This window comes from Geospiza fortis, unplaced genomic scaffold, assembly GCF_000277835.1.
Source record: "Geospiza fortis unplaced genomic scaffold, GeoFor_1.0 scaffold878, whole genome shotgun sequence".
In the NCBI taxonomy this organism is placed as follows: Eukaryota; Metazoa; Chordata; class Aves; order Passeriformes; family Thraupidae; genus Geospiza; species Geospiza fortis.
This window is the reverse complement of record NW_005054471.1, coordinates 26,669-41,172: the sequence shown is the minus strand read 5'-3', so window position 1 is coordinate 41,172 and position 14,504 is coordinate 26,669. Positions and strand designations below refer to the sequence as shown.

At 46.6% G+C, this 14,504-nt stretch overlaps 1 protein-coding gene across 1 annotated transcript in view; it reads left to right on the top strand.

The window, feature by feature from the left end:
* RUSC2 (RUN and SH3 domain containing 2) overlaps positions 1 to 14,504 on the top strand; it is a 56,995-nt gene that overhangs the window by 27,402 nt on the left and 15,089 nt on the right. The window contains 1 exon segment of the mRNA XM_014309950.2: positions 14,093 to 14,504. Within this exon segment, the coding sequence (XP_014165425.1) occupies positions 14,200 to 14,504 (305 nt within the window). The 5' untranslated portion in view covers positions 14,093 to 14,199.

Sequence of the window (14,504 nt, the reverse complement as noted above, 5' to 3'; positions counted from 1 at the left end):
TCAGAGCCTGTATGGAAAACCCTAGCAAATATCGGGTTTTCAGCTGATACTTTCCTGAGACCCTCTGTTACCTCAGACTAGAGTCCTTGCTCCCTGCCCAATTTATACTAATCTCATCCGTTTGACTCCAGAACCTCACCTTGTTCTTTATGAACTCACAGTAGCTGCCATTGCTGGTGGAAGAACATGCCCTAAATGCTTTCAGTGTGCTCGTTCTTTTCTGTCTGGTCTGCCTGCACTGGTGCAGGACCAGCCACATGGCTGCTTTGCCTCCTTTTGCCTGTCAGCCCAATTCACCCGGGTTGTTTAGCATGGTAACTTCTTTTGGTCCCTCTCTGGGGTTCCCATGGCAAAGAGTAGGGATGTGTGCCTCAGGCTTCATTGTCATATGTAAGCCCCTGTGTAAGCTCAGATGGCATAGCTGTACTCCCAGATGCCCTTCTTAGCAGGGAGAATGACCTGTCTTGATTATTGTGCTAGCACGATTTTCTGCTCTTAGCAGGCAGGTTCATTACAGCGTTTGCTTACATGGTGTTTTTCCCTGTAGTCCCACCCTCAAACCTTTTCCAGTAACTCAGGTGGCAAAATGATAAGCCCACACAAGGAGAAGATCCAGTGGGAGGAGTAAATATTTCATATCTCTGGTCCCAAGATGCTGTTGACCCACACAGTGTATCTTCCTTGGCTTGGCCCAATTCATTCTGATGATTGATACCTGGAGTGACACATCTGCCTGGGGTTAGGCTTACTCTGGTCGACCTCCCCTTCACCACTTGGTCTCCTGTGGGTTGCTGTTGTGGCTTCCAAGGGGTTTCTTGCCCAAGTATGTCTTAGCCTGAGCAGTGGTTGTAGCTCCCTTCAGAAAACCAGCTAGAGCATTTCAGCATGCATCTGCACTTGGCCATTTCCTACTGGCAACATGCTGTTCTCACTTGTCCACAGTCAGTGGTATCTAACTTACTCTACTGCTGAGATTTGGCATCTAACTTACTCTACTGTCCTCCAACTGCAGGTTGCAGTGCTTGGAATGTTGTTGAGGAGAGCATTGTCCTTACGCAGATGTCTCCTCCACTTTCAGCCCCTTGTCATGTCCCTCATTTTCATTTCCATAGGGCCTTTCTATTTATAATTACTGTATAAAGCACTCTGAAGGTGGTGACTGCTTATTACAGTAAGCCTGACAGCTTGTTTGTTCCCACATGCTCCTCAGAGCGGCTGGTTTTGGTGGAGCACTTGGTCAGAGGTGAGGTGAGGAGCGTGGAGCACAGGGTGACCTCCAGCATCCCTGACCCTGGTGAGGAGGGATGCCCAGTCCGTAGCACAACAGGAGAGGAGCAGGAGGGAAACTGCATGAAAACAGGTGTGTCCTGGCACTGACAGGCAGTGGCATGGGCGTGGTTGATGCACAAAGGTGGCAGTGCTCCAGCCACAGCCATTCAATTTATGCTTGGCCGTATCTGGTTGAGACACCGGGAGTCATTTTGGATCCGCTGGGGTTTCTGTAATCTCTGGTTTTCTTGGTGATTTTGCAAAAATTTCAGAGACTCCACAGAATATTTCCATCTCCATAACCCTGACCTCTCCCAGGCTTTGTGCTGGTGACATGATTTGGTACCCCAAGGTAGAGAAACGCCCCAAACTGAAATGATGCATTTGTAATTGTCCCAGAGGCACTGAGGAGTGATTCTGCTCTGTACCAGCGCACATTCAACAGCCAGGATTTTGGTCCAGTGCCTTGTTTCTGCTTTCCCATTGGCATGAGTTGAGGTTGAAAAGAAAAACCACAACAACCTCTCAGCTTGCCCATCAAAATGAAAAGGGAACATTCTTTCAAGGGTGCAGGCCACTAGACCTCACTGCTTTCGTGAGAAAAATTCACTTTGGAGAAATACCTCTCAGCCCAGACCCTAGTAAGACTTTGAGGACCCTTTTACCTCTTGAGGGACCTCAAAGAGCATGTTGACATGCTGAGAATTCATGCAGCCTGAGAGAGCAAGCTCCAAAACCCACTCTCCAGAGAAGAGGGAAAACCAACTGCTTTCCTCAGAGAATAGGTGTGTTTAAAAACATCCCCCGATTTCTCCCAGGCTAGTCTTGTTGTAAATCTTGAAATTTTGTAGCTTGCTGGTAAGTTACATAAGTGTGTGTAAGAGAAGATAGTCACAAAATACTTTGTCTGACAATACTTTGTCAGATTCCAAATTATTAAACTGGTTAAATGCATTCCAGTTCATTAAACTGATGTTATTAAAGTGCAAAAAGTAACTGGTTGTCACCCTGGTCATAAGGGGTGTTAACTGGCAGGTATATACATATGGATGTTAATGTACATAAGAAATGGAATGGAAGATTATTTTACTGCTTCTAATCCCACTGCCAATTGGAAAACTGTGTGAAATTAGTCACCCCAGCTCAGAAGCATGAATGCATAGCTGGAGGGAATTGAGAAACTGCCTAGGAAACTGAAAAAGTTCCTGGAAAATGTTCCTAAGAGGAGAGGTTGAAAAAATGGAAGTTGCTTATGGTAAATGGGAAACTGTGGGGTTTGTGATATGAAACACTAAACAATCTAGAGAAAGAAAATATGATTTATGAGGTGCCATGATTGTAATGTGAAAGCACTCCAGGAAATTAAGGAGGATTGTTTGAAACTGATAATATGAATACTTTTCACATTCTGTGATTAATTAGTCTGTGAATCTTCCTTTCAAACTTCAAAGCCCAGCAGTATTCCCAAATGGCTTGGCATTCTTGTGAATAAGACTACCCAGTGTATTTATAGAATGTGTTCAGAAGTTGCGGAGCTTTAAACCCTTGTGGTTTTGTTAAGGCCCATCTCAGTGCAAGGGCTTAACACTTTGCTTAAGGCAAAGGTTTGTCTCAGCTATGTCTTCTCTGAGACTAATGGTCCAGAAAGGATGCAACAGTGTCAAGAAGGAAAATATTCAAATGTGAACGTGTCCTATCTGCAAAGATCTGTGAGCCTGCAGTCTTAAAGTGCCTCCTCAGTTCTCTCAAACACCCTTGAAGTGATTAAAGGCAGACTACTCACAGGATCATAGGACAGTTTGGGTTGGAAAGACCCTGGAGTTCCCATCTCATTCCACGCCCCTCCATGGGCAGGGACACTCCCACTAGACCAGGTTGCTCAAAGCCCCATCCAACCTGGCCATCCTTTCAGTAGACTTGGTGGGTCTCCTGGAACTCTGACTGCTCTCCCAGTACAGAGTCAAGGATCATCCTTGTTTGCCCTCTTTTTTTTTTTCCCCTAGTCAATAGGTCTGTGTGGCCCAACATGATCAGCAGAAGACCTTGGTTAATCCAGGGTTATCAGATTTGGTTTACCCTTAATGCTCTGTTGAGCCCAATCATTCCAAGCCTAATTAGCACATGAGCTGTCTTGTGGAGTGATATGCTAAAATAAACTGTCCTGAATAGAGCTTTACAAACTGAGCTCAGTTTGGGTTGCCAGCCCCTACAAGGGATATGTTTCCCTCTCAGAAGGAAAGTATGTGTAATCGTCAGGAGTGTCTGGTCTGCTTCATAAGTATTTTATTAAGATTCTGGCTTGCCTTTTGTTAGTTCTGCTGCATGGAAAATATTCTGTTATATAAACTGATGTTGTGGTTTCATCCAGAATCTCTTGAGTTCTGCCTTGCTGCCAGCCATATGAACGTACAAACACACCCACACTTCAGGAGGATACTTGGAGAGAGGTTGGTAATTGGACCAAGGATCTGGGAATACTCTTGTGCTTAAGCAGAATGGAAATCTTGGCACTGAAGGTTGGCAAATTGAGTAGAAAATATGATCCTCTCCCTGCCCTAGACCAAGGACAAGTAATGAAGTTAAATATCCCTGTGTTCAAAAGAACTGACAGATGACTACTAGTGTGGCATGTAATTCGGAGTGGAAGGCACTGGTTCAGGAAGTTACAAGCTCTAAAAATTTGCAAGAATTCCAAAAAACAAAAGGGACACTGAGGGATGATTGTATAGTCTTGTAAATTTCGATGGGCAGGTTATGAAACCTGCTGTGCAATGTAAACTACTCCCAAATGAAGGAGGCTGCTTGTAACTGGGTAGTCTCACAATGGCCCAAGGATTTGTTCCTACATCAGACGCTTGTCTCAACATTCCAGGAATAATTCTGCCTTTTTTATTTTTACCCACACTGAACTCTGCTGAATTGAGATTCAGACATGACTGCAGAGGACCTGTTTGTTCAGCTACCTGGCCAAAAATAGGGTCAAGAAATGCATGATCTTAGCAGTAATTAGGCAATTTCCATTTTCAAATATGAGTGCTAAACAATCTTGTCCTCCAGCTGCCTTCAAGGGATTGTAAAATCCAGCCTGTGTTTAAAAGCATTTGGGTATCAGTGTTATTATCATATATATCCATGTATTAATATATATATAATGTATTTCTATGTATTATTATATATATTCATGTAAATATAATATATCATATGTGGTCTTAATGTCCTTCAGAAGGCAGGATAAATTCTATGTATTAACTCCTCAGATGCTGCTTTTATTGGGCTACTGAGCTTTTTTTGCTTTACAGTGCTATCATCCCCAAATCAGGGAGTTGCCAGCCTCCAGACCATTGTGTATTCCTGCAGAAGCGACACAGGAAAATGTCTGCCTGTGCATCCAGGCATTTCTTCTGGTCTTGGTAGAACAGCCTAGGGCTAGTAAGGGTTAAAGTCTCCTGCTGTTGGTCACAGCTGCTGATTGAAAAACCATTTAGATGTGCAGTGTGGAAGAGGAACATCGAGTGGAATCAGGCTGCTGCTAGGATGTATTCTGTTTGTGCCTGATTTTGGCGCTCCTGATTTGTTTGCACACAGTGTGCATTAAATTCCGTGTAGGATTGCATCATTTAATGCAGCTTTGCAGATGCAGGCATTCAGGCTGCCTGGCAGACCCAATGTCCATCACTCCTAGGTAATGCCATACCTGCACTGCTTCTCCTGTTCACTGGGGTGTGGCAGCAAACCAACCATTGCAGCTGTGTTCCAGTCTGAAAATAATCCTGCTGGCACTTTTTGACATTTCTAGCTGTTTTATTTACTGTGACTTGTGGGGTGATTTTTTGTTATTCCAAGAGCTTGCCCTGGCTGTGGTTTTACTTGACTACCCTGTAGCCACTTTTGCTGTGTGTTCTGTTTCTGCTCTTGAGCTGCATGAGGTTGTACATCTGTAACCTGCCATCCCAGAAATGTTTGTTTTTCACTTGAGAGTGATTTCTATGTGGCGCTCTGGGCTGAAGAGACAGTAAACATAATTTTACACCCTCTTTTTGCAGAGGCATTTTAAGGCTGAGTTCTTTATTTGTCAGGCTTTTTCAAGTGGTCACTAATGCTTTTGTCTTGCCAGGAGAGTTTTTGTTCTTGCAGGGATTGTTTTGCAGCCGTGATTCCTGCAGTACATAGTCTGGACAGAAGTGCAATGCCAGTTTTAATCTGCACAGAAAGGAAGCAATAGGGAAGATATACAGCCACAGGGTGGCTGGAGTCTGTGTGCATGTGCGGAGCTGTACTGCAGCAAGACCTTGTTCACAGTGAAGATAGACTTTCTTTGTCCATTTTAGGACTTAGCTTGTCTTTTTTCCCCAAGTCATGAAGGTGGTAGAAGATAGAGGACTACTTGAGGTAGAGCTGGCCTTGTGTGCTTTTTTTTGTGCAGATGAAGACTGCTCCTGAAATTATCCTCCCATAAGCTTTGGATAAGTAGGTCATCTGCTTTGCCATGGTCTGGCCAACACTATGTTGCCTGAAGCCAGATTCCAGTGAGGGTTAGGGAAGAAAATCCAATGCAAGTGATATGTCACTTCTCTTTGGGCGGTTTTTCCAAAGCGTGGTGCAGGGTTGTGTGAACTGATAGATGTAAATAACCAAGGTGACCACAATCCACAGCTGCAGTGCAAAGAGTAGATTTATCCCATCACCTCACTGGCTGAAAGGTTTCAAAAACAGATGGGGACACATACCCTGCTGAGCTTACTCCATCTTAAGCAGGCTCCAAAAGCACATGGGCCCGTTCTTGGGCCTCCACATCTCAAAGGGCCTGTGCCACGTGCAGTGTTTCACAGTTCTGTGCTTTCTGTAACCTCCAGGCTTCTTACCTCTCTTTCTCCCAATGGGGAGACCCAAGTGTGTGAAGAATTAAGTTTACATCATTGACAGCATTCTGTCAATGCATTTTCTACAGAAATTCCATTTCTCAAGACAGACAGAAAACAACACAAAGCAAACACAATACATGAAATTTCCCACAGTGAATAGTCTTAGCATCCCTCAGCTGCTGGGTTGTCTTGAGTGACAACAACTCTGTTTTTCCTCCTCACTGTTTTTCCACTTTCAAGCCTTTTCTCCCTGCAGTGGTGTGGTTCTTGGGGTGCTCTATGCAGGGCCAGGAGTTGGACTTGATAATCCTGATGGGTCCCTTTCTAACTCAGCATATTCTATGAATCTGTGATTCTAATTATAGGGATGCTACATATCCCCAGCAAGCCCAGAAATCTCCAGTGCCATTGAGACTGTTGTGTCCTCTCCATTTCTTGATGTCATGTCAGGGGCCTTCACCCTGCTGTGGACACCTGAATAAGAACAGCTGCCCATTCACCATTGCATGTAGCCCTGTGGCAGACTTAGGGAACAGTTTTGCCACCCTGGGCAGGCACAGGTCAGGGAGCTGCCCTTGACTCCTGAAGCCAGCTGAGTTCAATGCCTGACTCCCTCAGCCAAACACTACATTCCCTGCCTCCTGTGGCTGCTGTGGTGGAGAGTTTTGAGCTCACAGCTCCTAGAAGGTGGTGGGAAAACCTTCAGTCCAGCTTTCTGCTGGCTTTGACTCAGGTTCACCCACAGCTGATGGCTGTGATTTTGTCACCACTCAGCTGCAGCTGCTGGTTCGTGGGGTCCTCAGTTGGGCAGGTCAGTAGAAGGAGCACATTGATAAGGCAACCAGCTGGCAGCCCTGCTTTGCACAAATCACAGAAGCACACCATGGCTTGGGTTGGAAGGGGCATTAAAGGTCATCCAGTTCCACCCCCCTTGCCATGGGCAGGGAAGCCACCCTTTAGGTCAGGATCACTAAGGCCTGAGCAAAGCTGTGCAGGTAGGGAGGGGTGGACTTAGCATCTTTGAATACTGATTGTGTCCAGAAATTTAATATGCTTATAGGATTTTCTTTCTTTCTCTGTGGGTTCTTGAGTGCTCTGGTGACCCTGCAAAATCCAGGCTCTAGCACCCTGCCAGATATGCGCTTCAGAATGGAATTGTGTGATTTCTGCTGTTGTAAGATCTTCAGGAAGCTTGCAGAGTGCTCAGGCAAAAAGATGCTATGCAAGCATAGTCCCTCCTGCTGCTACTGCTGCTGCTACTAGAGTGTCTGTGATAAGAAAGGATTTACTATGTCTGCAGTTTAATTCATTAGCAATTTCTGTGTGATATGAACAGCTAGAAACATCAGTCTTTTTCTTCTCTGTGGATTTGCATAAAGTAATTAGGAGCATATGTGCTGGGCCCTGGGGCCGGGAGGAGGAGGAGGAGGAGCAGGTTCCATCCCAGAGCACCTCAGTGGATGCTCTGAGTCATGGCCTGTAAATGGCTCTTGCCGAGTGCCACATGCCAGATGATGAGTCACAGAGCAAGGGAGCACAGAAATGGGAGAAACTGGTTGGGTCACTGTCCTGGCTCCTATATTAGCTGGTATAGATCTGCTGCTTGAGCTGTTTCTGATGTCTTGTGTAACTCTAAATGCACAGAGCAGCTGGGGCTTCTTGTCCTCTGGCTGGGAGGCAATACCTGCCTCACGCTGCTTGTGCCATCATCAGCAATACACACACGACACCCATTGTTCAGTTTTGTGTGTGCTGGTAAACCCTGGCCCATGCAGCTCCTTTCTGCTGCAGCACAAGGGCTGTGACTGACCGTCACGTGCTGTGGTTTCCATTTGGAACACATCATAATCCCATATAGTTCTGGGATGTAATGATACATTAATCATGGGCTTAGTCAGGCTGTCCTGGAAACCACTGGAAAAAGCCCTGGCCAAGGCAAGGCTTTGTGGAAAGAAAAGGGAAGTGGTCTTTTCAGGAATAACTGCACAGCATCACTAGAGGAATCAGCCTGGGCAGAGGCAGAAGTTTAGGAATTATTTATTTTTCTGCAGCTCCCTTTAAACATAAAGTGCTGGAATATTCATGCTGGGAGCATGCAGACCACCCTGACTATGCTCCCTGTCCCCTGAGGCAGGGAAGGAGAGCTGGAGGTTTAGGATGAGTGAAACAATAAACATTTCCTTTTGCACCTTTTTTTTTTCATTGAACTCACTGGATGATTTAATAAAGCACTTAATGAAGGTGTGAAATTGGTAGCGATATATTAGCTGGCAAGTAAAAAACAGATGTCCAAACAAATTCCACTAAATAGACTCATCCTGCAACAGCTTACAGCCTTCCTCACCTCCTCCCTCTGCTTACACATTCCCATGGTTCAGATCCATCCTCAGGCCACTCACCCTGAACCACTTATCCTCTTCTCTGATGCTGCTCCCTGAATGCCCTCCAGTTTTCTGGAATCTTCCTAATAAATTCTTGTTTAAAACCATCCAGGACTTTCTGGCAGCTTTTGTAGTGGCAGAGCTGGGGCAGGGATGAGCTGCAGCATTGGTGCAGGATGCAGTGAGCCCTGAGATCCCCCACACTGTCTGAAGGGTGGTTTTCAGTTTGGATCAATCTCGCAGCCCTTTTGCTTGGAGGTAGACATACAGAGAGTAAACTGAAAATGTCTCTCCCCGTGGAGCAAAGAGGAGATGTCTGTATTGTGCCTTTGTCTGCAAGATCACACAAACTGTTGCTTTTTTTCAGCATTTCTACTGGTGCTTGTTTTGTAGGGCTGTGAGGTTTCTTCAGGCATGTTAATGCAAATGCATTGTAGGAGTCAGGGCTTCACATGGAACAACCCTCTCAGAACAAGCAACTCTAATACAAAAGAATTTTTTCTGCTTCTTCTATGAAACGGAATGCCTAGCTTTTAACCCTGTTTTTGCATATTTCACCCTTGAATGACATGATGAATTTTGGTCTGCCTGAGAAAGGTGATGCTGGCAGTGAAACCAAAGCCATACAGAAGGAGTCAGCAATAACCCTCACATTTAAAGGTTTCCTTTGGACCCTCAATTTCATGGATGAAGTGACTGAGGTTCATAGAAACAATAATCTGTTCAGAAAAGCCATCCTCCAAAAAGCCAGCATTGCCTCCAGCTGACAGTTCTGATGATGCTGTGCTTGCTTTCTCATTCTCCATGTTCTATGTGCAGTCTTTTTACATTAAAATCACATTTATCTCTCAAATCTCTGCCTGCCTCCTCTAATGCATTAGATTTTATGAGGAAGCCTGTGTTACTGTGAGCTGAACCCTGTCACCCCATGTGTGTGCAGGGGACAGCTCTGAGCAGAGCAGGGTATTAAGATTTCAGCTCTAGAACTCCAAAATTGTGGCTAGAGCCATAACAAATATCAGAGTATGCCTGGAGGTGTGCAGCCACTACACATAACTCGTCAGTCCTTGGAGGCAATTGCAGCAGGTCTGGTGGCCTCTGCATCTTCTCAGCAGTGTTGCAGAGGCAGGAGTTGGTACCTGATGCTGAGGAGCCGTGAAGCTGCACCAGCCACTTTTGAATTAGCACAGTGTCCTCAGTCTTAGGGGTGTGACAGGAGAGGGGTTTGAGGGCCTCTGTGTAGTGGTCAGCAAGGACTTAAAAGGCATGGGATCCAGAGCCCAAAGGATTCTGCATGCTCCTGTTACCTGCAGCATGCAACCTCCTTAAAGCTCAGACATGACCTGATAGGCAGCTCTCGGATCAATGCTGAACCATCTTTTCCTGCTCAGCACTCACCTGCTTTTTACCTAGAGCTTTGCTGCAGCTAAGGAGTTTTTGTTGTGTGTATTTATTTCCATGGGGGTACAGTCATTCATGAGCAATTCTGTACCAAATGCAGGCGTCTCACAAAAAGCCATTTTCCCTGCTCTGTATTATCCTGTTTGGAATGAAGCATCCACAACGTGGCCCTTACCTTCTCCAGGTAACCGTTAGCACCTCAAGGAAGAGCTCCCTGAATGAACAACCCATATCTGCCATGTTGCAGCAGATGGTGTCAGTATGGAGAAGGCAAGAATTCTGACATCTGAAAATAAAATGGCTGATGTATAGGCGTGTCTAGAGTCGTGGTGCTCCCTGCATGTCTCTCTGCCTTGCAGTGCTATTACACCCTGTTCTAGGCAGGAATCAGTGCTGGATGCTGTGTTTGCTCTTGTGTGTGTAGCATTGAGCAGGATTCATGACAACAATAAGAATTAACTGATTTGGCAAAAAATGTTCAGGTATGAACCGCCTAACCACATCTGTAAATTTCCTGTTGCAAAAGTGAAGTGAGTGCTTTACGAAGAACTGATCAAAACCAGCAAGATCTGAAAGTGGTCTGCTTGCTGCATTTTATTCCCCAACATCAATCCCAGTGTAGCAGACCCTGAGTAGGAAGAGGAAGGATACTTCTGCAGTCTTCCAGAATAAGGAAGGGTCAACTAATGGCGCAGCCAGGGAGGATGCTCTGGTGTTGGGAACTGAACAGTCCCTGTGGTCGCAGTGCCATTGCCAACTTCCCTGCACCATTAAGTCCAGAGGAAGCCAAGAGAGGTTGGAGGGGAGAGGAGTAGCTACGGTACAAAATGTCGTGCCTATCCCTAGAGAAGCCATCAGAATGTCTCCCAGCCGGAGCTGTCTGCACATCACCTGTGATCCTGCACCTCCGAGCCTGGCGCTGGGAGCAGGTCGTGGGTGAGGGCAGGATGGGCACCTGTCTGCTGCAGGGTCTCTGGTGAGCAGTGAACTGCAGCCCACCAGGGAGCCTGTGCTGCTGCTAGAGCCAGAGAGGTGGACAGAGCCCTGTGTTACAGCCAGAGCACAGGAGAGACAGATGGGAAATAGCTGCGTGTCAGCTCTGACATTTTGCCGTCAAATGTCAAAGTGTGTCTGTGCAAGCCTGTCCTCCCACAGCAGCTTCTGTGCTGACGTGAATTGTGTGCTGCTTAGCAGGGCCTGTCAGCAGATGGGTGCTGCTGCTGGGAGCCTGCTCCAAGCAGCTATTTCCCAGAGGCAGCAGAGACCTGGTGCTTCAGTAATGAAGTGTGCTGCCATCACGGTCTGTATCTACAAAATTATGCTTTTCAGGTGGTTGCATTGTGGCAGCACTTGAAATACAGCAAAACCTGGTGGAGAGATGTGATCTGAGCATTACAATCAGACACAAGAGCAGGAACAAAGATGGGGTGGGCTACATGAGTGAATAGGCACTGGGAGACCAGCTTTTTACCCGAAATGTTTGTGAGGTGGGAGTGGGAAGACAGGATAAGAAGACACTCCACTTCTCCTGAGTGCAATAGAAATAAACTCAGATAAACTCAGAGCTCCTGCTGTGCCATCAGTGGTGCACAGGGTCCAAATTGAGGCAGGAACACCCCTCCAGCAAGAGAATGACTGAGTGAGGGTGTGTGTGTGTGTGTGTGTGGGTGTGTGTGTGTGTGGGTGTGTGATCTCAGGGTCAGGAGCTGGCATTATCCGCAGTGGATCTTGAGCAATGGGGTCCTAGGAATCCTTGATGAAGAAAATCTGCCCCCCAGGATCTGGGCTGACTAGACATCAGCCTCTGTGGCAGCAGCTGTGGGAAAGGAACCAAAGGCTTGTAAGACTTTGGCTTGTAAGCCAAAGGCTTTTACACCCCTGAAAAGGGTGTAAAGGCTAATAGAGGTTTTAGGGAGACTACAGGTGAGGGGGCGTTTAGGGTTGCACAATTAATAGTCCAATTGATATCCACCACCTGGTCCAAGTGGTCCTCTCTTCCTCAGAGCCTAACCTGGACGAAACATCCCAGGAGAAGTGGACATGTAGGAGAGTGTTCCAGCCATGTAAGATCTGGTACCATCTACCAGAAGGCCTGTCTGTTCTCTGACACTGGTGTTAGCGTTAGCTTTTGCATTATTGGATGTTTACTGCAAACATTAGCTCTGTGTCCCTCTTTGTGTTTTTATTTCGTGCCAGCATCATCCTGTGTCTGTGAGAAGCACTACTGTGCGTGGGAGGAAAGTATTTCTTTTGATCATTTTTATAATCTTCTAATTGCTATTCTTACACCTTGAAAGAAGTGAAGTTCCTGATGTTTCTGTGTAGCTGTCTCATTGCTCATGCTCTTGTTCTAACTTCATTTAACCCACATTTCTCACTTTCCCTCCCGTGCTCCCACATGCCTTTGCAGGTCTGCTCCAAATCCATTATCAACCCACAGTAACAAAGGCTGAGGTGAGGTAAGGTAGGTAAAAGCCACCGTGAATACCACTTTCTGGAGCCTAAGGGTCAGTGGTGGGGGCCCTGGAGTCCAGAGCAATCCCAGGATCCCAGGATGCACGTTTCAGGGTGCAGTGATCACTAGGGATGCCTGGATGAGTTATGGGATGTGTAATGCTGACCGAGGGTGCTTGGGCCAAGGTTTTCAGATCTGTGAGAGCATTAGCTCATTTTTTAATCTCTCAGACTCATCCTGGATTACTGCTCTCTTTTGTGGTTTCTCCCTCTCCTTGCTGCCTTAGCTGCGTGCTGATGCACTTGTCTGTGTTCAATTATCTGATCTGTAGAAGGGAAGGCAAGAGGAAAACCCCCTCCAGACTTGTGCTGGAGGTGCTCGTAGACTGGACCTTGGGGTTAGGTGAGGTGGGAGAACTGGGTTTGTCCTTTGCTCTCCCATGTCAAACGCTGGTGAACATCTACAAGAAAGATGAAGAGAGACTTTTGGCATGAGCAGAGAGTTATGGGACAAGAGGGAAAATCTTTAAACTGAAAGATGGCATGTTTAGATTAGATACTAGGAAGAAATTCTTTACTGTGAGGGTGGAGAGGCACTGGAACAGGTTACTCAGAAATTGGCCCATCCCTGGGAGTGCTCAAGGCCAGGTTGCATGGGGCTTTGAGCAGCCTGGTCCTACGAGGGTTGGAACAAGATTTTGTTTAAGGTCACTTCAGCTCAAACCATTTTGTTATTCCTCTGGCTCTGTAAGAACCTGCCATTTTGTGAACACAAGGAGAGTGGGGCTCTTAGTGCCCTGCCTGTGCAGTGCCCTGCCTGTGTGGCTCCTGGGACTGTGGCAGTCACACTGTTGTGAAGTGCAGCAGGTAATAAGCAGGTAAATGACACAGATACTGTGGCAGAGAGATATGATCCCCTGCCAGAGCACAGTACAGACCAGTTTGAGCTGAGGTTTCACCATCAGCCAAAGGTCAGCAAAAGTCGGTGTGCTGTATGGGACCTATTTGACCAATGCCAGTGGCTCCCCATGGTCCCACTGAGGTCATCCACTCCTTTTCACTGGGGAAATCCTTGTGTACCTAAGCAGTTGCATATTTTGGCATGTCCCCCTGGCGCCATTAAAAGGGCTCAGGACTTCATGGAGTCTCCTGGATTTTGGAAAGGAATGACTGTTGCTACTTTTATGTTCCAGTCTGCTCCTCTTTCCAGTCTCTTCCTGGACATTTGTGTGTGTCTGTTGCAAGACTTTGCCATGTTTGGTTCTTGAAGGAAAGTTCAATGTACCTAAAAGGAAGCAAAGATGTTCAATCCAGTGTAAGAAGATAGACTGCTCTCACCAGTGTAGTGCTTCCCTTCAGACCCTGTACAGTTTTCCTGTGAGTACACAGTGCCATCTGCAGTGAGGTCTTTGTTTGGCCCAAATCCTGTGCAGCCCTTTGGCCTCTTGACTGAAATCAGTTTCTCTCTTCAGATATCTTTGAGAGGGGTCAGGTGAAGTCACGGGTGTTGTCCCAGGAGCCTGCATGGAGGGTGACATGTTTGTTTTACTTTGTGATGGTTTGTTTCCCAGAAGAAGAACCTCGTGCTCAGGGACTTGTGCTGACAAGGAGCCAGTCTGTTTGATCCTTGTCGACACATGAAATCTTCAGTCAAACCAAGGATGCTTTAAATAGCCACTGCCTTTCCTGAGAGGTGACTTCCTTTGTGATTTTGTCTCTCTGTAGGTATCTGACTTCCCTCATGAGAAGTGTCCTCCCTGCCTCTCATGTGCAGCCCTACCTGTTCATGGGTGGTACCAGCTTCACTGATGCCCTGAAGAGTATTCCTCACCATGGATAGTCCACCCAAACTGACTGGTGAGACGCTGATTGTCCATCACATCCCCCTGGTGCATTGCCAGGTCCCCGATAGACAGTGCTGTTCCGTGAGCAAAAGGACCAACCCCTTCTGCCAGCCAGAGCTCAGCATTACGCGGACCTCTGCCCTTCCAGACAGAGACCTGTCACAGACTGACTCCTTGGTGTACAGCAGCTTTCTCCAGACCTCTGAAACCTCAGCAGAGGCCTCAGATCACAAAGAAAGAAAAGCAAGGGATCTGATTGTCCCTAGCGTCAGTAAGCGACACAACCCTTTCCT